The 23,844-nt window shown below is 35.4% G+C and overlaps 1 protein-coding gene across 2 annotated transcripts in view; it reads right to left on the reverse strand.

Annotated features, from left to right (window-relative positions):
• Window positions 1–23,844, reverse strand: part of CEP135 (centrosomal protein 135kDa) — a 46,950-nt gene that overhangs the window by 14,411 nt on the left and 8,695 nt on the right. For both annotated transcript variants that reach the window (XM_012724072.1, XM_004681473.2), the window contains exons 6-14: window positions 22,040–22,168; window positions 20,640–20,855; window positions 17,759–17,824; window positions 14,391–14,529; window positions 12,274–12,494; window positions 10,893–11,045; window positions 9,841–9,993; window positions 5,779–5,856; window positions 4,445–4,596 (exon numbers count right to left, since the gene is read on the reverse strand). In XM_012724072.1, coding sequence (XP_012579526.1) covers window positions 4,445–4,596; window positions 5,779–5,856; window positions 9,841–9,993; window positions 10,893–11,045; window positions 12,274–12,494; window positions 14,391–14,529; window positions 17,759–17,824; window positions 20,640–20,855; window positions 22,040–22,168 — 1,307 coding nt within the window. The remainder of the gene's footprint in view (window positions 1–4,444; window positions 4,597–5,778; window positions 5,857–9,840; window positions 9,994–10,892; window positions 11,046–12,273; window positions 12,495–14,390; window positions 14,530–17,758; window positions 17,825–20,639; window positions 20,856–22,039; window positions 22,169–23,844) is intronic.

Here is a 23,844-nt window from a genome sequence, read left to right on the forward strand (position 1 = left end):
AGAATTACCATCCCAATTTTATAGAAACAAATAACTAGTGCAAGGTACAAATCTGTTGATACAAAGAGGAGATGCAGATCTGGGCCAGTCGAACTAGATGTCAATCACATCACACTGTTTTTCTATGTAGATTCAGAAAATTAATATATCTATGTGGGAGGAGAAATGTCTGCCAGGACATTATACAGGGTGCTTTCAAAAATGGAATGACCCAGTGCCCTTAATGGAGTATATCAAGCGCTTACAATCATAGATAGAAAAGATCTCTTTAGATCTAAGTTCATAAGCACATTAATTCCTAATGAAAGTGGGACTGGTAAAGGAAGACAAAACAACATGTGAGTGATCATAAATATATGAGGTTCTTACTGAGTCCCAAAAATAGCACTGCCTTTTCATATTCTAGTGTAGACAGAAAAAGGGATAACATATTCTATAGCTGGCCTTGGATACTAACTTTTCTAAAAGTATCAAGATGAAAAAAGGTCTTTTTAATGGAAGAATTGAGGTAATAAAGTAATAAGGAACAAGAGTTATGTGATTATCATATTATTTATCCTGATGTTTGGAAAGAAAATTTTGTGAACTAAGTTGTTAAGAAATCAATTCTAAATTTTGAAAGTGCTAATAAACATCGCAAATGGAAGTGATGACTTTTCATGCAGAGTGAAGAATAAAACTTAAATTAGAATCTTAGACTCAAAGTTCTAGCTCTCGACTTACCAACCATGTGGATGGATGAGACCGTATCTGTGTGTTTCAACTTTCTCAGTTGTATTACATTATATAAATATAGGCATACTCTTATTTTAGAGAACAAAATAATGACTTCCCTCCATGATATTTTAAACAAAGACAGCATCTTAAAGCATTCTTTATTCATAAGAAGGGTTCAAGTTCTAAAATAGAACTGAAACTCTAAGAAGAGTTTTGGAAAGTGATGGCCTATTAAAAAACAGAGAAACAAATTATATCTAATAATTATGTCTAAAATTATATTTTGGATGGCTAATAGTTTGTGAAAGGTTTTGTGCAAGTGATCTGAGAGGGGAGAAGAGTCAGAAATGGTCTTTCTTTTCCCTTCTGTAAAGGATCATGATTTGTACCAGAATGGACCTATAAAGTCCAGCTCCGGGAGTGAGCTCAGTTGTCCTCACTTTGGCCCTGGTTACTCTTCCTGTCTCAGTAGAAAAAAGTGCTAGGCCTGCCCATAAGACAGTTTTAGGCATCCTAAGGAGACAAGCCTTCTTTCCCTTTCAACTGCCTTACAAATAAATACTACTGAAGGAAAAAGAGCTATGAAAGTGTTTGGTTTGGTGTGCTCAATACAATGAAATAACTCCTATACCTATTGCCATAATAATTACTCTAACTAGAGTTTATGGGCATGTCCTGGATGGAAAACCTGCTAGTGCATTCATTTTATTCTGGCTACGTATGTAACCTAAGGCAAACTGAAAACAGTATGAGGTAACTTCAACTGCAGAAATCTAAATGCTTAGCATCTCCCAGCTAGCAGTTGTGAGGATTAGGCGGTTGATTGGGAAAAGTTAATGTCTAGGTTGGCTAGAAACTGTCCTTGTGCAGGGGTAAGCGACCTGGCCTGCTACCTGTTTCCGTCAAGCCTAATACCAAGAGCAGTTATACATGCTTAAATGATGGGCGGAAATATCAACAGATTAATTTTTTGTGACATGAATATTATAAGAAGTTCAAATTTCAGTGTCTATGAAGTTATATTGGATCACTTCATTTACATACTGTATATAGTGGTTTTTGTGCTGCAAAGACAGCGTTGTGTAGGTGAGACAGATGCTGTATGACCCACAGAGACTAGCAAATTAACTATGTCCCTTTACTAAAGAAGTTTCGTAAAGCCCCAGTTCTAGGGGCTAGTGTGAGAGACTAATACACCATTTTTCCTTGGTTGAGAAAAAGGTGCTTTATAGCATTATAAAGGTTAGGTTGGGATGTAAAATGACACATCTCAATAAATATTAAAATTCAAGTTATTTGCAAGGTTATTTTTTAAAAAGAGTTCTTTATTTATTTATACATACAAGAACTAGAACTAAGCTGTAGGCCAGAGGTGACTGGCAGTGGTGGAGGTGGGGTTTGTGTGTGCGTGTGAGAAGATTCACCAGAGACAAGAGTGGGGAGTAGAACTGGTGAACCTACTGAAATACACTGTTGAGGGGAGCAGAGGGTGGGATAGAAGAAGTCTGCTGTGCCATGTGAGTCAGCTTCCTGGCTGGGGATCAAACTCATGCCTAATGCCACAATGGCAAGTGATAGCTTGATAGTGCTGAAACTATAATCCCTGCACCATCAGGGAGACCCTTAATAAATGGTTAAAAGGTGGGATTCTGGGCCCTGGCTGATGGCGCAGCGGGTCAAAGCACAGCACTAAGAAGCTAAAGCAACTTCAGCATGAATTTGAACCCCGCCTCAGAGGTGACCTACATGGTGCAGCAGACCTCTCCTGACCTGCCCCCTGCTCTCCTCAGCAGTGTACTTCATTGGCAGACCTGTTCTGCTCCCCACTGTCTCTGGTGAATCCTCTCACCACCTCTGCACCTCTGGCCTGTAGCCCAGCTCTATATGCATAAATAAAGAAATCTTTAAAAAAAAAGGTGGGATTCTGTATTATGTCCTCGGGTGCTACACTGAAAGACCTGACAAAAGATCTTCTATTTGGGCAATTAGAGACTGGGCTTGATATAGAAAAGACTGATGGTGTTGACATTTGGTGGGCATTGTCTAGCCTAGGAAGGAAAAGGAGATGGGTTCACGGGGTAAATAGGAAGGACTGTTTCAACTGCGTATCAGCTTCCTAAACAACTTCATGTCAAGGGAAATAGAACTTGATAAGATTAAAGAGACAGCATCTCCAAGGCAACATGAGGTTTGGATAATACGGCTTTGCTTCCACAGACTGGTTGCCAATAGTTTTTATTGGGTTTAACTTTGGACCTGACAGTTTGACTATGTGGTTCTACCAATGTTTATAGATATGGAGGCTGACTGACACACTTTTCTCAGAGACAAGTTTCTGTTGTATCAAAACAAAGTTATGGAATCATGTAATTTCCCCAGGTTATGCAATGTATAGAGAAAAATTCTCAACAATCCTTTCTTCTAACACAGAGAATGAGTTACTCCTAAGTGAGGGAAATGAGAGATTGAGCTCACAAGCCAAAAAGTTATCAGTATAAGAAAGAAAATTTCCAAAGGAGTTGAAGGCTAGGGAATCCAAGAAAAGGCTCTGAAATCTCTGCCTTTTAAGAGTGAAGAAGATCTTATGAAGAAAGGAAAAGGGAGCTGCAGATACAGTCTGAAGTAAAAGCAAGATAGATTAATTGTCCAGTCAGCTGGACACAAGAGAGAAGGGAAGGCTAGTAATTCTGGTAACAGAAAACACCACTGTTTCTGGGAGCTGAACAGACAATTGTCAGGAAGGTTGGCTGGCCACTCAGATAGCTTTCCTTCATAGAGTACATACAGCACTTACGACCCCACCTCTTCTCCCCAGTAAAGGGGGTAGAGGTGACCAGCTTCAACCCTAGTTCTTTCTAAAGTCTATTTTCATGATGTATAGTCAGAGTAGCAAAGGGGCAAACATCAGAGATGCTGTCACTCACTAATAGAGTATTTCCTAATTAACCGGATGTACTTAGCTCTTGTTTTATTTCATTAACTCTGCTTGATAACCAGGGATCCCATATGAATATAATCTCAGATCTTTCTTTTCCCAATCACTCCTCTGATTTTCACTTCTGTTTATTTTATTAAAGATTTTTGGGCTTCTGAGTGTTTGCATTTTAGACCAGTGTGTTTTTCTCTCATCATTTTTTTATTCTTCTGAGTCTGAATTCCAGATGAATTTTAATCTGTATGTTTATAAATCCAGATAGTCTGGGTTATCCTGCCAAATTTTTTGTAACCTAATTCCAGTCTGCTGACATGTTTATTGCTAACATACTGACCTTTTTTACCACTCTTCAGACATATCACCTTTTTAAACTAGTGTGTGAATATTCTGATTTTACATTTCTTTAAAAGATGTAAAGAGAGGAAAAACAACAGGGAGGAAAAATTCTGTAATTTTCAGTAACCCTTCATGATGGAATACAATTGATCTGAACACTCTGTCAAGGGGGGTTTTGAAGGAGCTAGTCCAAACACTTGCCTGCAATCCTATCAATCTATGAAAGTCTTAAAAGTCACATGTAATTAAAGTCTCCCAGATTCACTCAGTGACTGAGAACCTGCAGTGATCTGCCCCTCAATCCATACTTTTTAAAAGTTCAATCAGGTGATTCTGCTAAAAGGCAAACTTTGGGAATTATTGCTCAGAGCCTGGTCTAAAACATCATGGTTCTGAACCTTTATAACCACAAAAATGTCCCCAGAAATGAAGTAGCAAAACCTTGAATACACTTACCTGAGTGAGTTCATCTCTGTTTTCTGAAGAGAGGCATCACCAGCTACATGGCTGAGTTTGTGGGCTTGGAATTTTGCTTTGTTCTCTAATGACTCTATTGTTTCTCTCATTATTAACATTTTAGACCTCAATTCGCATTTTTCTTTTTCAAGCTACAATTTAAAATTTGAAAATTAATAGACATATGCTCAATTTTTAAGCCTCTTTAATATTTCTAGGAGAAAACTAAGGAAATAAGTTAGACTTATTTAACAATACTGTCAAGGTCAGATGTACATTTTAGGCTGTTGATGTGAGGATGGATTCACATACTTAACTCTTCCCTGAAGATAATGAAAGAAAAGATACTTTCACAAAAAGGGAAAAATGAATGTAATACCCATAACATTAAGCAGGAAGGAAAAGCATCAGCAGAGCAAAAATTTTGAGGAATTCCTAAAAAGCAGGAAGTAGAAAAATATATATGTGTGTGTGTGTGTATATATATATATATATAAAAGCAGGAAGTAGAAAGGACTAAACTGAAGAAACATCAGAGCAAAAAAACATTGTAAACCAAACATAAAATAAGCCAGACATATAAGAAAAAATTATCAAATTTTCCTTAATTGCAAAAAATAAAACCTGATTTAATGTAAAGTCACATCTTGCCTCTGAATAGTAACACAGTTATCATAAATACATTAAAATTTCATCAAATAATTGTCATTTGAATTTATGGTTATTTGACAAGCAATGATGCTCTTGTTAATGCAAACTCATTGAACTGTTTCCCTTCAAGGAATAAACTTATTATGTCTTGTCTAGGACACTCTCTGGCAACAAATACCTGCCAGCTGTTTGATCTTGGGCAGTTTTCCTACCACCTCAGTGGTCTTATCTGTGAATTGAGGACAATATTAGCTTATCATATGCTATACAGTTGTTCAGAGTTCATATTATAATACAAATATTATATATACACATCTATAATATTGAGACATGTGCCTCACAGAAATATAAATTATTTCTCAAGGTTTTCCCCTGTTTTTTCTTTTAAGAACTATTAGTAATGTTGAAATGATTTTTAGGTATGGTATATTTGAGGTAGGATCCAACTTTTTTTTAAAACATTTATATGAATAGCTAACTATTCCAGAAATAATTAGTGAATAATCTTTCCTTTCTCCCCATTAACCTGTGTCCTTTACATATAAAATTTCTATATATTTTTGTATTTGCTCCACTGGATTTTATCATTCTCCCTTAATATGTGTGCATTATACCACCTATACCACCCTTTCTTAATCACCATGACAATGAAGTACAAGTCCCACACATGTTTGCTAAATTACCTTGTGATTAACACATGTCAAATGTTCAATAATTTCCTCTAATTCTGAGTTTCCAAAATGACTCATTTCTTGGAGACTCTGAAAGATAATTTTTACAGATATTTATTTGTATGATATAACAAAAAATTAGGAAAGTTAAGCAAAACAAGTTTACAGTACTATACTTTGTTTTTCTCTAAAATGTTTTTAGAAAAGAAAATCATTAGACTTTATAAAAATGATGCTTTTGATTAGAAAAAGTGCAAAATGGGGTTTCATCTTTTACAACCTCATATATGATTGTAAAAGAATACAGATTGGTATAGGTTCATTTATAAATAGTTATGCAGGTTAATCCCTAGGCACCAGGAGATTAAACTCAAGAATAGGCCCTTCGTGAGATATAAAAGAAAAGAGTATACATAAAGAAAGATGAGATCAGAAAACAAAATACTACAAGGCATTATAAAAGATCAGTCTTTCAAGTATGAGCTGATCGATAGTATAGACATAAGTGCTGTTTTATCTGATACTAGCTTTTTCAATTATTGCTGGGATTTTCTAGTTCAGTGTATACTTCCATACATATAATTCATTAAAAATAAAGACATCTCAGGGACCTCCCTGGTGGCGCAGCACTAAGAAGCTAAAGCCACTTCAGCATGAGTTTAATCCCCTCCCTGGGAGGTGATCCACATGGTGTGGCAGACCTCTCCTGACCCACCCACTGCTCCCCTCAGCAGTGTACTTTGATGATCTGCCTGTTCTGCTCCCCACTCTGTCTCTCACCACCTCAGCACCTCTGGCCTGTATCCAAGTTCTGTATGCCATTCCATGTGGATCACCTCCCAGGTGGGGATATAACTTATGCTGAATTGGCTTTAACTTCTTAATGCTGTGCTGTAACCCACTGTGTGACCAGGGAGAGCCAATAAATAAATCTTTGGAAAAAAATAAAGACATCTCATATTTGGAATATGCATTTAGTTAAAAGGGTCACTGCACGGTATGCATTTATTCATTTGTTAAGTCATTCAACCAGTATTGAGTATGTACTATATGCTGAGCACCACATGGGTAATAGGAATTTAGCAGTCAGTAAAATGCATTGCATTTGACCTTAGAGATAGTACAGTTTAATAGAAAAGATGAACTTAAGAGTTAAAATCCATGAATAAAAAAGAAGGAACTTTATAACAATATACCAAAAATAAGTCAGGAGTCTAGGTTTTATTTCTTGTCTGAGGGAAATGATGTTTAATCTGGTTTTAAAGGATGAACAGGAATCATGTAGGTGAAGGAACTGGAACTCATGAAGGAAATTTTCAGTAGTCTACTTAGAAATATTCAGACTAGAAAAAACCAGTAAGTCTTGAGTATTGACTAAGAGTAGTAGGGAATCTGGAGTAAAGAAACCAAATCTCATAGCAGGCAGGGGCCAATCACAAAACCCTTGAAAACAGTAAATGAATTTTAAGTAGTAAGTGATGTGATAGGATTTAGAATCTCTGAGAGATGATTCTGATTTCAGTGTGAAATATATTTTTGATAGGGGCAAGCCTAGAGGTTATGAGAACATATACAGAATAATGCACGTAAGAGAGAATAATGGCCAGAACATGATGGCAGCAGGGAGAATGAAGAGAAATAGATTTAAAAAAAAAATGAATGTGAGCTCAGGATCCAGCTATCCTGTAACTTCATAGCTGGATTTTGTTGGTTAAGTTATTCAAACTCATTGTAACTCAGATGTCTCTATATGTATTACCTACCTTAAAAAAAAAAAAACACCACTGTTACACAGCTTCGCAAGCATACTCTTTTGTAATTTTAAATTTGTATTTGAAATAGTTACTTATACAACACAACATACTCCAAATACAATTTGATAAGTTACCTGTGAAGATTTATTAAAATAGTCCATGTAAAATGCACTCAGAATAGAGCCTCTCATATGGGACAGGCTTAACAGATGTCACATATTATTTAAGGAGTGGCATCAATAGGATTTGGCAGTTCACTCAGAGACATATACTAGCTTTCAGTGATTCACTGGGTGGGTAGTAGGATAACAGGAAAATACCAAATAAGGCTTAAGGATTGAGCTAATTAGTTCAGTTTTTAAGTAAAAGACATACTATAAATTCATAAATTTTGTCTCCTGCAATGCATAAAGATTCTGAGAAAATGTCACTTTTCCCAAGTTTTTTTTTTTCTTAGTACTATTGCATTTTTTAGTTCCATTTTTATTTTTCTTGGTCATTTCAGCAGACATGGAAAAGGGTAAGTCAGTAGTAGTAAAAAAGTTACCATATTGTATGTGGAAATATTCCATTTGGTAGCATTAATACTATTTTTATAAGAAAACACTATCTGGAAGACAGTATTCCAAAAGATCCCAATTAAAAGCATTCTTAAAACTAAGTAATTGGAGTAAAATTTCAACTAAAAGTTTATGACATAAAGACTACCTTTACAATGCTTAAATGTTCTTATTCCCAAATTTAGGTACAAATTTCAAAGCATTTATCTAATAATATTTATTGGATGTAATTTAGGGATTCCATAATAAAACTAATAATAATTAATAACTGAGTTTCTATAATGTACTGAGTGCTTTGTGTGCCTTAAGCTGTTTATTTTTTTTGAGCCTATAAAAAAACAATATAAGACTGCTCCTAGAGATCACATGAAAAGAATAAGCAACAAAAGAAAAACTATACTTCATCAAAATTAAAGTTTCATGGTTTAAAAGAAACATTAAGAAAATAAAACACAACAAACAAAATAAAGGTTATGTATTTGTAAATGATACATCAGATAAGGGGCTTGGATTGAGAATAAATAAATAATTCATACAACTCAAAAATCATGATATAAATTACTCAACTTCAAAAATCAGGATAGGGTCTGAACAGACATTTCTCTAAGATATACAAGTGGCCAAACACATACATGGTAAGATGGTAGACATCAATAGCCACTGGAAAGAGGCAAATCAAAATCACAATAGCATTATCTCACGTTCACTAGCATAATCACAAAAGACAGATAACAAGTGTTATGTGATGATTAGAGAAATTAGAAATCTCCTACCAGGCCGGGGAGAATACAAACAGTACAGGTACTTTAGAAAGCAGCCTTGCAGTTGTTCAAATGTTTAAATAGAGGTATATAGCCAAGATAAATGAAAACACCCACACAAAAGGATGTACTCAACTATTCCCAGCATGACAATTTATGACAGCCAAAAAAGTGGCAACCGCCTGGTGTGTATCCATAAGTGGAATATTATTCCATGGTAAAAAGGAATGAAATGTTGATACATGCTCTAACATGGATGAATCTTGAAAACTTTATACTAAGTGAAAGAAGTGAGATATAAGAAATGACATACTGAATGATACTATCCATATGAAATGCCCAGAGTAGGCAAATCCAGAGACAGTAAAGTAGTGGTTGCTTAGAATTAAGGTGACCATGGGAAAAATGAAGATTAATTACTAATGGGCATCAGGTTTCTTTTTTAGGGCCATGAAAATGCTTTAACATCGATTGTGCTGGTGATTAGCAAGACTATGAATATACTAAAACCACCGAACTGCACACCTTACATGGGTGAGCTGTATGGTATGCCTATCTTAATAAGGCTGCTTTACAAAACAAGATAATGTCCCTCCACATAAGGAACTTCCATGGAGATCAGAGATTTTTTTCTTTTCTATAAGAACAAGAGAATAGACATTTTAGGCTCTGTGGGTCATCCGGTTTCTGTTGTAACTCAATTCTGCCACTACAGCACAAAAGCAGCTATATAGGATACATAAACAAATGAGCGTGGTATTCCAATAACAACTTGTCGACAATCATGTGTCAAAAAATACTCTTCTTCTGAAATATCCTCAATGCCTTAAAAATGCAAAAGCTATTCTTAGCACACAGGCCATACAGGCTCAAGCACACAGGGTCCAGTGCATTATCAAGTTCTCTACACTGTAAAGTCATATCATAAGAAAGTATTTATAAAACCTCCCCTTTTCTCAAAAAGTTATCTTTCAAAATTAAGCCAACTTTTATACTTACTATTAATTTTTCTTTTAAAGCTTCTTTTTCTGCCATAATCCTCCTTAAGTCAGATACTGCAAGTTCTTTTTCCTTTTCCATAAGACTAATAATATTGTGGGAGACTGTGGTTTGGGAAGATTCTTGTCTTAATACAGATAATTCTTCCTGAGCCTTAAAGAATGAAAAGAAATAAAGAAAACATTGGATATACTCCAGCTAAGAAAAAAGGTAGACTAATATGTTACTTTTGCTCTCTTCCTAAATCTTCACAAAATGAGAGTAAAAGGACCAAAATAATAGCAACAACAAAAAAGACAAGACAAGGAGATTGAAGGAAACGCCTGCTACCGAATTCTGGAAACCAGAGAGCAGATGGCCAACTAGTAGTTAACTAAGCAGACCCAAGAAAGCTGAGCTCTAAGCCAACAGTGGGCAAGCACACAAGTGTATCAATTTGCACTACATAATCCTGCAAAAAGCTCCAAAAGTGAAAATAACTTTTCAACTTGACTTTTTAACTTCACATCCATCTGTCCCTCTTGAAGCAGCAGAAGACTAACAGGAGATTGACAGAAACAAATTTAGTGGTAGAAACTACGTTTCCACAGACTCACTTTGCCCTCTTACAACTGCAGTTCTGTTAACTGGACCAAGCTGTATCAATTCTCTTTTCTCCAGAGTTTTTTCAGCAGAGGCTAAGTCCTTACTACCCTGTATAGCAAATCATGAGCACCACCCACTGTTTGATGGATATAACCCATGTCTGAACTCCGGGATAAACCTGGCTCAGACTCAAGCTGAGACATGTCTCAGGTAGCGTTAGAAGAAACAGGTTATTTCTAACTCCCATGACTCATAGATAAGCTAGAAAACATGAAGAAGAAATACAGAAAAATAATAGCAATCTCTGCTTTAGGAACAGGGTGCCAGTAGACAGTTTTTCTAATTCTAATTCTAAAGAAACAGCACAAGATCCATATAGCATAATAATTTAAAGGATATATACTGATCCCTTCATAGTTTATCTGGTTGTATATAATCTGCTGGTTAAATTATAATCAGTTTCTTACTTCTTTATATAAGTGGCTTAGTTTATCTCTTTCTGCTGTCAATAATTTAACATTACACTGTATATCTTCCATATGTTTTTCAAATCTTTCTAGCATATACTGAAGTTCATCTCTTTCCTTTGTGATCAGATGAATTTCTGAATTGTAATCACCCTGAAACATAATTTAAAAACAAAGTGATGTTATAACAAACATAAAAATGCAAATAAACAAAAAACCGAGTTCATGAATACAGAGAACAGATTGGTGGTTCCAAGGGGTGGAGGTAAAGCAGTCGTAGGCTCTAGGCAAAATGGGTGACGGGAGATGCAAAGTACAAGTTTCTTATTATAAAGTAAGTCATGGGGATGTACTGTACAGTGGAATTACAACAACAGGGAATTGTATATTTTAAAGTTTTTTTAAAGATATTTTTAAGATTGACTAAGAAAGAGTAAATCTTAGAAGTTTTCGTTACATACACAAGTTTATAACTGTACAGTGGCTATGTTAAGGAGACTTAGTGCTGTGACTATTTCACAAAATACACAAACACTGTTGCATATCTGAAACTAATATAAAGTCACATGTCACTTATATCTAAAGTAATTAAAAAAAAGAAGACTCTTGGAGCTATTCCCGACATTCAGGGGCAGGAGGTTGGTGATGAAGAGAGGCAAGGAATTTATAGCTTGGAAGACCTCTCCTGACCCGCCTGCTGCTCCCCTTAGCAGGGTACTTCGCCGATCTGCCTGTTCTGCTCCCCACTCTGTCCCTGGTGAATCCTCTCACCCTCTGCATCTCTGGCCTGTCCCCTAGTTCTACATGAATAAATAAATACATCTTAAAAAAAAAACAAAACCAAGTTATCATTTGTTATAAATATCATCACATGAATGTCACAAGGACACTGATGATAAGACTGAAAGATGCTACCAGATGAAAGACATACATTCTTTTTACTTAATTCGGGAATACAACTTCTGATCTATAATGAGGGCAAGAGATGAGAACACTGGCAGAACCATGCAGACAGTCACTCGTCTCTGAAAGAGAATATGTAGCTGGCACCAAAAGTGAAGGCTGTAAGAGAAAATGTCCAGTAGCACTCATTCCTGGTCCACTTTCTGCATATACCCCATACTCATCCTATAGTGTAAGATGCTGTTTAATTTTTCCTTAATTTCCTTAAAGTTATCCTTTGATTCTGTTACACTTTGCTCATCAAAATGCTTTTCTCATTGGCACAATGTTATATAGTAAAGGACATAGAGGAAAACGAAAATAAAAATAAATACTTTAAAAGCAAGTATAAAGAAGGTTATGTTGAATGCAATAAGTTAGAAGAGTTTGTTCATAAAAATATTATCTTGTATTATCAATTATTGTTTAAAGATATTACCTTTTCTGGTGCTTTAAATATTATTTTTTCACGTGCAGAATAATTTGCAGAACAAGATCTTCGCTGTATTATATGTTGGAGTCTTTCTAGTTCTTTCTTATAATAGTCTCGTTCTTCTTCTATACCTTTCAGAAATGTATCTAAACGAGAAGGTGATCTGTCTCCACGTTTTATTCCATGTTCTAGCCTCATTCTCTCAACTTCCAAAGTAAGTTCTCTTTCTGAAAATAAACATTTAAACTAATTAAATCTTACAATAATTTCACATGAAAAATATATAATTAGACAAATTATATTAATAACTTTTGAAATGCAAACTACTAAAAATCACTAGCTGTTTTATATATTACTGTAACTGCTAGATATCAAAGGGATAAAATATTGAAAAGAAAGGAGGAGAGAACCAAAACTCTACGTTCTTAAAAAATCCATTAAATCTTGCAAAAGCAAGGACAGGTACTACTCACTACAAATGAATGCAGAAGCAGGTCATTACAAAGTACTTGCTGGTGACCTGAATATGGACTAACGGAAAATTTATCTATGAACAAGCATACTATGCATGCTTTTAAAATTAAGTATGAATTTAAGACAGCATGCACATAAATCTTTCTGCAAATAAGAAAAATGACTAACTTTTACCACAGAAATCACTTTTCATAAGTCAAAAACAAGGTACATGGGCAATTTCCTATAGTTAAACCCAATTTAACTGATGGTTATTACAACTCTTGAGGCATGAAATGACTTGTAAGATACCTTTTGATTCACTGCCATCTCTTCTTTCACTCACTCAACAGATGTATATTGAACATTTACTAGATGTCCAGCACTGTCTAAACATACAACTATGAAAAACATAGCCAAAGTCAAACAATTACACTAAATGTGATTAAGTAAGCACTACAAAAGAATTATATGTAATGCAATCTGGAGGATAAATTGGCAGAAGGTAAGAAGGATAGAGTGACCAGAAGATAAGAAGAAGGAAGAGTAAGAAGGAATGGGAAATTCTGTCATATACTACAGAGTCAAACAAACAAAAGAATAAAGTGTCTACTGCATTCAGAATGGAGGCAGTGATAACTTTAACAAGGGCAGTCTTGTTGGTGAGGTGACTGTCATGTAGACACAGTCACTCTAATTCCAGAGAGCAGGCAGCTGACAATGAAAATAAAGGCCAGAAAGAGGAAATACCACACATTCCAATTTTCAGGTATTTTGATACCTCTTAACAACTAAAAGTAACTTCCTTACCTATGTGCTATGAGCTTGTCTCCCTAATTATTAAATTAATAGATTAGGTTAAAGGCTCCATAAGAGTAAGGGTCCAGGCCCTCCTTGGTGGCGCAGTGGGTTAAAGCACAGCACTGAGAAGCTGAAGCCACTTCTGCATGAGTTCGATTCCCCCCCTGCCCCAGAGGTGACCACATGGCACAGCAGACCTCTCCTGACCCACCCGCTGCTCCCCTCAGCAGTGTACTTCGTTGATCTTCCTGTTCTGCTCCCCACTGTCTCTGGTGAAGCCTCTCACCGCCCCTGAGCCTCTGACCTGTATCCCAGTTCTGTATGCATAAATAAATAAATCTTTAAAAAAAAAAAATAAAGAGTAGGGGGTCCAGTGTATCTTGTTTACCATTATACACTCAGCACCCAGAAAAGAGCCTGGCACATAACAGGTCAAAAACTTATCTGTCAAACGAATGAATAAATACTTAGATGCTCCTTAAATTAACTCATGTAAGACTGTTATATGGCAGAAAGTCCATTTCAGTGGTGGTGTGTTTATATAGTTTAAGGTGACACAGCAGCATTTCCTTGAAAAGATTCTGTACTTCAATTTTCTACTATGTCAAAATCTTAATTCTATCACAAGTTTGTCTCAAAGAAAAATACATTTCTATTTGAAACTATTCAAGGAGGGTTCCTGTACAAAGCAGTCATAATACGAGTATCCGATAAGGTCGGTGAAGATCTCAGTACCTTGTCTGGTTGCTGGTCTACAGCAACGTGCAACAAATATTTACAGAATGAGTGAATGAGAGATCTTCTACCAAGTAAAAGAACACTTTAAAGGGAAATTACCATCATTGAATGATCAATAATTTATAATTTACCTGTAACTGAAAAACTTTCAATTTTTTTGGTAAGCCTTTGCTTTTCTTCTTCAAGTTGATGAACAACAGTTTCCAGGTCTGATTTTATAAGAAGTTCGTCACTCAGTCTTTCTTTTTCTTTATGACATAAATTTAATTCCTGCAAATTTTAACACCATAATTAAGATTTCTTACAACTTCATAAAATATCGCTCACAAAAGTAGGTGTTCTCGTAAACACATTTACTTAAGAGTCATTCACACATACACATCTTTCATTAAATATATGGTTTGTATTAAAAATTAAATATTAGGACCCTCCCTGGTGGCGCAACAGGTTAAAGCGCAGGACTGCAAGCAAGCTACAGATGCCTCAGTGAGAGCTCAATCCCCAGCACCGGAGGTGACCCACACCGTGTGGCAGACCTCTCCTGACCTGCTGCTCCCCTCAGCAGTACACTTTGTCCATCTGCCTGTTCACCTCCCACTCTGTCTCTGGTGAATCCTCTTACCACCCCTGCACCTCTCACCTATATCCCAGTTCTGCTGCAAGAATAAATCTCAAAAAAAAAAATGAATATTAACTTAAAAGTACTTAAACAACTTTAAAAGTACTTAAAATTTAAATGTCAATGTGTTTCTTTGAGGAGAATTAATATTTTCCTTTCTTTGTTTAGTATATTTTCAATTAATATAATAGTTTATTTTTATATCATTTTGTGCCTTTTTCCATCTCAGTTGTAATCCCTGTGGGCTTCCCATCACCGAGTCACCCGTGTGCCATCACCATAGTCCAGTGTACTTCCTTCTCCTCACAGTTTTGGTCCATTCCCCATGTTTAGCATATTTTTCTTTTTCTTTAAAGATTTATTTACTAATGCATACAGGAACTGGGGTAACAAGCCAGAGGAGTGGAGGGTGAGAGGACTCACCAGAGACAGAGTAGAGAGCAGAACAGGTAGACTGACTGAAATTTACCATTGAGGGGAGCAGCAGGCAAGACAGGAGGTCTGCTGTGCCATGTGGGTCAGCTACCTGGCTGGGGTTGGAATTCGTACTGCAGTGGCTGGGGACAGCTTCACAGTGCTGTGCTTTAACCCACTGTGCCAACAAGGAGGGCCTGTTTAGCATATTTTTCTATTTTTAAAATGAATATAGACTTGAACAACAAAGATATTTACAATTTTTTTGTCTAAAGTAGGGCAAGAGCAAGACTTTTAGATTGCCATCCATAACTAAGTATACTAGCTGTTCTCTCCGGGTCCTCTGCATTGTGGGGTACAGTACCTGGGGCATGGAGGATTCACTGGTAAGAATCAATCAATAAGTGTTAAACATTACAATTTCAAACATGTGGCAAGTACTTAATGTTAACTATTAATATCATTAGCATTCAGGGCCCTCCCTGGTGGTGCAGCGGGTTAAAGCACTGCACTAAGAAGCTAAAGCCACTTCCGCATGAGTTCGATTCCCGCCTGCCCCGGAGGTGACCACATGGTGTGGCAGACCTCTCCTGACCGGCCCGCTGCTCCCCTCAGCAGTGTACTTCGTCGATCTGCCTGTGCTGTACCCCACTCTGTCTCTGGTGAATCTTCTCACCCTCCGCATCCCTGGCCTGTACCCCAGTTCTGTACAAATAAATAAATAAATCTTTAAAAAAAAAATAAAAAATCATTAGCATTCATCTTAATACAAAAATAAGGCCTATTGAAATGATAAGAAAGTAACTACAGCACCATTTTACTGTCAGTCAACACTGCCAAAATATGGTCACAGATCTGAGACAGATACACATTATGAATTACATTCAACTCCATATAAATAGAACATTTATATAAATATAAATAGCATTAACAGCAAAAATTCCTGCCTTCATGAAATTCATCTTGTAGTGAAAACATTACAACATCTACTTGACATTTACTGACCCTAAGGGAGAAAATTACACTTTGTAATTTTCAAGGATGAGCAACATTTAGCAGGTTTAGCTAATTCAATAGTGAACTAGTAAGTTGAACTGAATACCTACTAGAGCAGTTGAATAAAAACGGAAACAATTTTATATGCTGGCCACTGTGAGCATGTAAAATTTAACAAATATTTAGGCACCTACTATGTGCCTGCATATCACAAGGGTTTTTTTAAGTTCCACTTATGCCACTGGAACATTGCAGCTGAACAATATAAAGAGTACAGGTAATGAGAATACCTGAAAGTTAATATTAGTCTTTGGTATCAATCTTAGCAGAAACTCAACCAATTTAACAGGCTATCAAAAAAAAAGACCTTTAATAATCTTTTGGGTAGCTACCCAGGAGTTTCTCCTGCAAGCAACATTCTTTCTTCGGTTTTAGATTATATAATACCAGCTTAGACTAAGCTTAAGCTGAAAAATTATTACTATTTTTCTCATTTGAAGACTAGCAGAACAAACAACATGACTACAGAAATGTTTTGTACTACTGAAGTTATTAAAAGAGAACTGAGGGTTCTTAATGAAAGTTAACAACTTTATCAAATAATTATCAATTCCTAATTTTAATATGTATAAACTGCCAAGGAAAAAGTAATTCAAAGAATATGAAGTTCCCAACAGGTTCTTCAAATTTAAATTTAACTTGCCATCTACGAGTTACAGAATTATAGAAATATAAATGAGACTAAATATATCCATAAAGTAGAACATTACGCAGACATAAGTAGTATGCACTGACAGATGCTATAATTAAATCAGTTAATAACATCATGCTAAGTGAAAGAAGCCAAAAGGTCACATATTGTATGGTTCCATCCATACAGAATGTCCAGAATAGGCAAATCTAAAAGAACCACAAAGGAGATCAGTGGTTGTCAGGGCTGAGCAGAGGAAGAGGAGTGACTACTAGTGGGTGTGAGATTTCTTTTGTGAGTGATAAAAAGTGTTCTGGAGGGCCCTCCCTGGTGGCACAGCGGGTTAAAGCACAGCACTGAGAATCTAAGAGCTGCTTCTGCATGAGTTCGATTCTCGCCTGCCCCGGAGGTGACCACATGGTGTGGCAGACCTCTCCTGACCCGCCCGCTGCTCCCCTCAGCAGTGTACTTCATCGATCTGTCTGTTCTGCTCCCTGCTCTGTCTCTGGTGAAGCCTCTCACCGCCCCTGAGCCTCTGGCCTGTACCCCAGTTCTGTATGCACAAATAAATAAATCTTTAAAAAAAAAAAAAAAGTGTTCTGGAAGTAGGAGTGATGGATGAACTACTTTAAGGTTATAGCAAAACCACTCAATTGGGTTTTTAAAAAAAGAGTGAACATAATGGCATGTAAATTATATCTCAAATTAAAAAATATGTAAAATAAAGGATTAAATTTTCTTGCTGAAAACTCTGACAATTCTATATGATATCTACTTACCAACTGAAGTTTTGCCATTGTTTCCTCAAGATTCCGCATTTCAGAGAGCTTTCTTTTAATCTCTTTCTAGAAATAGAAAACCTATTAGATAATAACGCCTGAAGTTGAGAATATATCACCAAGTCACATTACAAAGACCAGTCATTGTTGAGTAGTTCAGACTCCCTAGATCTCACCAGTGAGATCTGAGGCTTAAGTGCTAAGCCTCAACTTCAATGAAGAGGTAATTTCTTGGGATCCTGAATACCTGTTTGCAGCACCTGAAACATGAAGGCAACCTGAAAATCTTTTGCCTGTTTCCTTGTAGGATATTTCTTGAGCCTTGATTTTTTTAGGATTCATTGTATGGCACTGTCATTTCCTGATTTTCCTATCTTACTTGCTTTTCTCTCACGTGCTACTACCAAGCTGTATCCTCTATACTGCAACTGAAAATGTTGAAGGCCAAGACTCTGGCTGAGCCACGCTGTGACTCATGGGCACAGGAAAAGCCATATTCAGCATGGTATGTGACTCACTGGCACAGGAGCATAAAAGTGGTAAAAGGAGGTAAAGGGAGAATGATGAGAGACAGCAATGCTGCAGTGGAACTAAAGCCACAAAAACATGTTCTTTGTTCTTGAGAGTGTTCTGGCTATTTGAGACCCCTTTAAATTGTACAGAAATTTTAAGACATTTTTAAATTTCTACCCCAGATTGGCATTGAGATTTAGGTAGGGATTACATACAACCTGTGGAATGCTTTGGCTAGTGTGCACAGTTGAATAATATTAGATCTTCCAATCTACAAACACAGGGTGTCTTTCTACTATTGGTCTTCTTTGAAACATTCTTACAGTAATGTTTTATAGTTTTCAGTGTTCAAGTCTTTTGCCTCCTTGGTTAAGTTTATTGCTAAGCATTTTATTCTTTTTGATGCTAATGTAAATGAGATTATTATCTTAATTTCCTTTTTGGATTATTAATTATTAGTATATAATACACCTGATATTTTGTGTTTGTTAATTTTGTATCCTACAATTTTGCTAAATTTGTCCACAGGTTCTATCAGGTTGTCTGTTTTTCTGCCTAACTCAGAAGACTAAAAAAAAATTATTTAATAGAAATTTTTTAATGGTAGCATTTATTAATTTTTAGGTTTTTTGACAGGAAATCTTTAGGAATTCTCAAATAAGATCATGTCATCAGAGAACAATTTTACTTCCTTTTTTGCAATGTACATGCCTTTTCTTTCCTGTTTCAGTCAGGCTTCCAGTACTGTGTTCAACAGTTTTGTTCTTAATCTTACAGGGAAAGTTTTCAGCCTTTCATTACGGAGCGTGATGTTATCAATGAGCTTTTCATATATCACTTTAATGTTCAGGTAGTTTCCTTTTACGTACTAATTTAGTGGAGGTGACATGCATACAATTAATTCAGTGATGTAAAATGGTATCACTTATACTACCAGGCTTATACTAACTCCTGGAACAATATGAAGATTTTCCAAATATTAAGTTAAACCATAGCTTTAAGGAATCAATCACTAAATTCTTAATTTTGCATATATGTTCTTTCTTAAACATTATCTACCTAGAGGTGATCCTGGTAGGGGGCATCCATAATGTTACCTCAATTTAAAAAAGTTATTAATTTAAAAAAATATCGACCTAGGGTGGTACAACAGGTTAAAGTGCAGCACTAACGAACTGTCCACAACCACTGCAACATGAGTTCAATCTTCTCCAGGAAGGTGACCCACATGGCATGGGAGATCTCTCCGTCCCGCCTGCTACACCCTTCAGCATTGTAATTCTGTCAATCTACCTGTTCTGTTCCTCACTCTGTCTCTGGTGAATTCTCTCACCCCCAGTACCTCTGGTCTGTACCCCAGTTCTTGTATGCAAAAATAAATAAAATCTTAAAAAAAAAAAGTATCTACCTGAATCTTATGGTTTAGGTATCATGTGAGTGCCCCTTCCCTACTTCCTCTTTCACAAATGCCTTTATCCCACCTTTCAAAACAAAGGCTTATATTTCAGTTGCATTTTATCTTAAGACAAAAGACTTTCGAGGCATCAGACAAAAATAATCTGATATGTTCAGTGCTCTCTGAAGTCTTAAATTGTGTTTTCTCCCATTGTCTCATAAAGAGGTATGTTTCCAATAATTTTTTTTTATTTATCAAATCTTTATTAACATTTGTTGTATATTTGTCATTTTGATCCACTGATTACTATTTAACAGTAACACTATTCAGAGAAAATGTTAACACTTTGAACATTATAGTCACAGGACTTTTTTAAAACAAAAAATTTCAATTCAAGTATCTTTTTATTGCAAATGTTTGGTTGAATGCTCATAAAAGATATTCAAGCATAAAATGTTAAAAACAGTCTAAAATTTTGTAATGATTGCAAGGAGAAAGGAACATTTGAATTCCACTGGCTATATTTAGAAGAACCATGTGATAGTTCTATTTTAAGAAATCAGTAGTATTTACAACAAAGTAGAATTTACATCACTTACATCTATTTAAGCAAAGACGCTATAAAATTTAGCTACCAATTTAAAATGCACAAGGATGTACATAGTTTAGAGAAGTACCTTTAAAGGTAGATACAAAATAACACAGAGGACAAGCTTCCAAAACTTGCACAATGCAGAGATTGAAGAAAAATAAATAGGTTCTGAGTTATTCTAAAAACGGTGTGCCTCAGAAAAACATAAAGCACCTACAGCAAGCACAAGCATTTATTTAGAAGATATAAACTTACTTTAGAAAGCCTAGAATTACAAAACAGACAGACAAAGCACAAGACCTACATACAGATAAATCAAGAGGGCTGACGCTCACTCCACTCTAGAAGACTCAACAAATACTCCTGCAACCCAGACTTACCTTTGCTTCCCCAAGTTCCTTATCAGCAGTCTCAAGCACTTCTTCTTTATGTCTTTCCAACTGCTGAGCTAACTGGTCTATTTCAGTTAATTCTTGGCAAAGTTTTTCATTTTTGTTACTTAAGTTAACAACTTCAGTAGTCACTGTTTCCTTGGTTTCCATAAGCTCTTGTATATGTTTCTCCAAATCTTTATTAGCTTGCTGAAGAAAGTCAACCTATATTGAATTTATAATACATAATATATATGAATTGAAAATTTATCCTAAATACCAAACTTTCAAAATATCATATTTAAAAAATACTTGAAACTAAAAGCATAGCTATTTTACATTTGCAAAAACTGTTTTGATTTGTAAAACTGATAATGTGTAGTTTAATAAAAGTGGATATCCACAAGCGTTGACTTTTAAGCATGAAATGAATTGCTAAGTTTAGGTGACATTGATCTCAAGAGAATTCTACAAATATGACAACAGTAAGTATCTCCATGATGACAATATGGAGACTGTCCCCAGGCTGCACTATCAGTCCACATCTGGTGAATGAGCACTTGAAAGGTGGCAAATCCAAACTGACATGTGCAATAAATGTAAAATACACACAGGATTCCAAACACTTGGTAAAATACAAAATTAGAGCAATATAAAATATCTCCATGATAATTTATAACACTTAAAGATGTGCTGAAATATAATTTTGGATATACTGTAGTAAATATGATATTAAAACTAAGTTTCTGGCTATAAGCAAATTTTAAATTACATATGTGGCTTTTATCATATTTCCACAGTACAACGCTAGAGCCTATGCTGCTATGTGTGACATACTCTATTCTGGTTGCGGCCAAGACAGCACCAATACATCTAAACTTCTAAAGATCGGGTATAATGCTTAGGATATTGTCAAGTGAGTGGAAAGGGAATCCATTACATAGGTAGATTAAAATGACAAGCATAAGTTTTCATATTTCTTCCAATCATCTTTTTCATATTATAATTTTTATATGCATAGTTTTAAAATGTTTGAAAGTAGAGAAAATCATAAAAAGGAATGACTTATTACAAAAACTTTGTTGTTGCAATGGTGTAGTCTCGTGTTTTCTTTCTCCAAATTTATATGTACTTTTTTAGAAAGGAAACTGAAAATTACTCTTTACCCATACTTGACTGTTTTCTTTTAAATATTTAATAGTATAGTGTACATTTTTCTGCCTCATTAGATGTTTTTAAAAATAATTTTTTAATACCTACACCCTACTTTTGGATAGTTTGGTTCTATAAATTTTTCCCATTCTAAATAATACTTCAATGACCAACACTGTCACTTTTACAAATCCATGGATCATTATAAATACTTACTGATTTTATACAGTCAGTGAAATAATTATAGGAGTAGTTACCTGAATATTTAAGTGAGCAATAAGTTTTTCATTGCTTTTATTTCTAGTCTCCAGAGAAAGAATGTCAGAAGAGCGACCACCATCCAATGCAATTGACAGACGTTCTATTTCTCGTTCTCTTAACTCAATCTGACGACATAAAGTTGTGCTATTATTTTAAAAATCTGATTTTTAACCAAAATGATTAATGCTGAATATTTAGTGGTACTTCCACTTTTCTTATATCCTACAATGTACATAAGATACTAACATTCATATATGTATACAAACATATGGGGTTATGAAAGGCATTCAAGCAAAGCAAAAATAAGCAACACAGAAAATGTTAACATAAGAACTGTCAACATTGCTTTCCTAACTATCGTTATTGAGTCGATTCTTCCTAACTTAAATTTTTCCTTCTTCTAAGACTAGCCAATGTTTACATAAAAATGAACTATTGAATATTGAAACTAAGACTATGCTACTCCTAAGCCTGGTAGAGTAAATGTAGATGAATTAATGTAAAACACAAAGAAAAGTGAATTGCTATTAAAGCTCAATATTAAAAAGGACAGGAAACTGGGGTGAAATTGTCTATTATTTGGAAAACAACAGGTATTTATAAACAAAAAGTATCAACCATCATAGCATCACTATCAACCATGAATCCACACTAATTCACATGCAAAAACCTGAAAAAGCCCAACATTTTCAAATTTTAGTCTACTTTTCCAAAAGAATTTAAAACAAAAATCAAAGCATCAAATTCAACAGTCATTCAACACAGTTCTAGATATAGTGAGATGAATAACATGAGATCCCTGACTTTTAGAACACACAGCTTTGTAAGGAAAACTAGCAAGTAAACCAATAATTGTTGTATAATATGTTGCTCAATGGTAAAGAAACAGGTATACAGCTTCAAAGTAGTCATTGCTATAACATTCATGGCTATGGAAATTAGTAAAGGCCTTTTCGAATAAATATGTCCAAAAGGTTATAAATGATATATGAACAGAAGAAAGGATGTTTCAGGCAGCAAAATAAAAGCATATAAAAATAAAAACATGGCACATTTGAGTAAGTACAAATGGCTCAGTATGACTGAACTGTAATGTGCAAAAGAATTACTGGTTGGAAATGAGTATGAAGAATTAAGCAGGAACTAATTATGATAACTAATGAGTACTTTGCTAAAACTAAAGAATAAATTACAGGAAGAAAACAGAGGCAGGGATGTATGAAAGATAATTAAGACCAAAAATAAAATAGTAGGATGGGACAGAGCAGAAGAAAGAAACTTAAGTACTACTTAGGCAAGACAACTGACAGAACTTGTATGTGACATTCGAAGGGACAAGTGATATCTAGAAAGGCTACAGAAAGATGTCTTGGACAGATGGTGATGCCACTAACTAAAGTAGAGAAAACAGAAGGAAAAACAGATTTGAGGCAGAAGATAACACATTCAGTACTAGGAATATGAGCCTGAGGAACCTTCAGCCAAGTAGCAACGACTAATGTGAATTTGGGTATACAGGTCTAGAGCTCAGTGGAGTGGTTTCAGCCAGAGAGAGAAGGAGCGTCATCAACATGCAAGCAGTATTTTGAACCTTGCAAATGGATAAGAACACCTGAGGAAACATACAGAGAAAGAAGAACGGTCAAAGTCAGAGTCCTAGAAAATAATGATAGTTTAGGTAGAGGGGAAAAAAGTAAGGAAGCAACTGTAACCAATTTAAAAAGAAAAGGAAGTCATAGGAGAGTTTTAAAGAGAAAATGCCAATAAAGTAAAGTACTACAGAATGAGTCAAGAAATAAAT

Source organism: Condylura cristata, unplaced genomic scaffold, assembly GCF_000260355.1.
Source record: "Condylura cristata isolate star-nosed mole 26May11 unplaced genomic scaffold, ConCri1.0 scaffold00012, whole genome shotgun sequence".
Classification (NCBI taxonomy): Eukaryota; Metazoa; Chordata; class Mammalia; order Eulipotyphla; family Talpidae; genus Condylura; species Condylura cristata.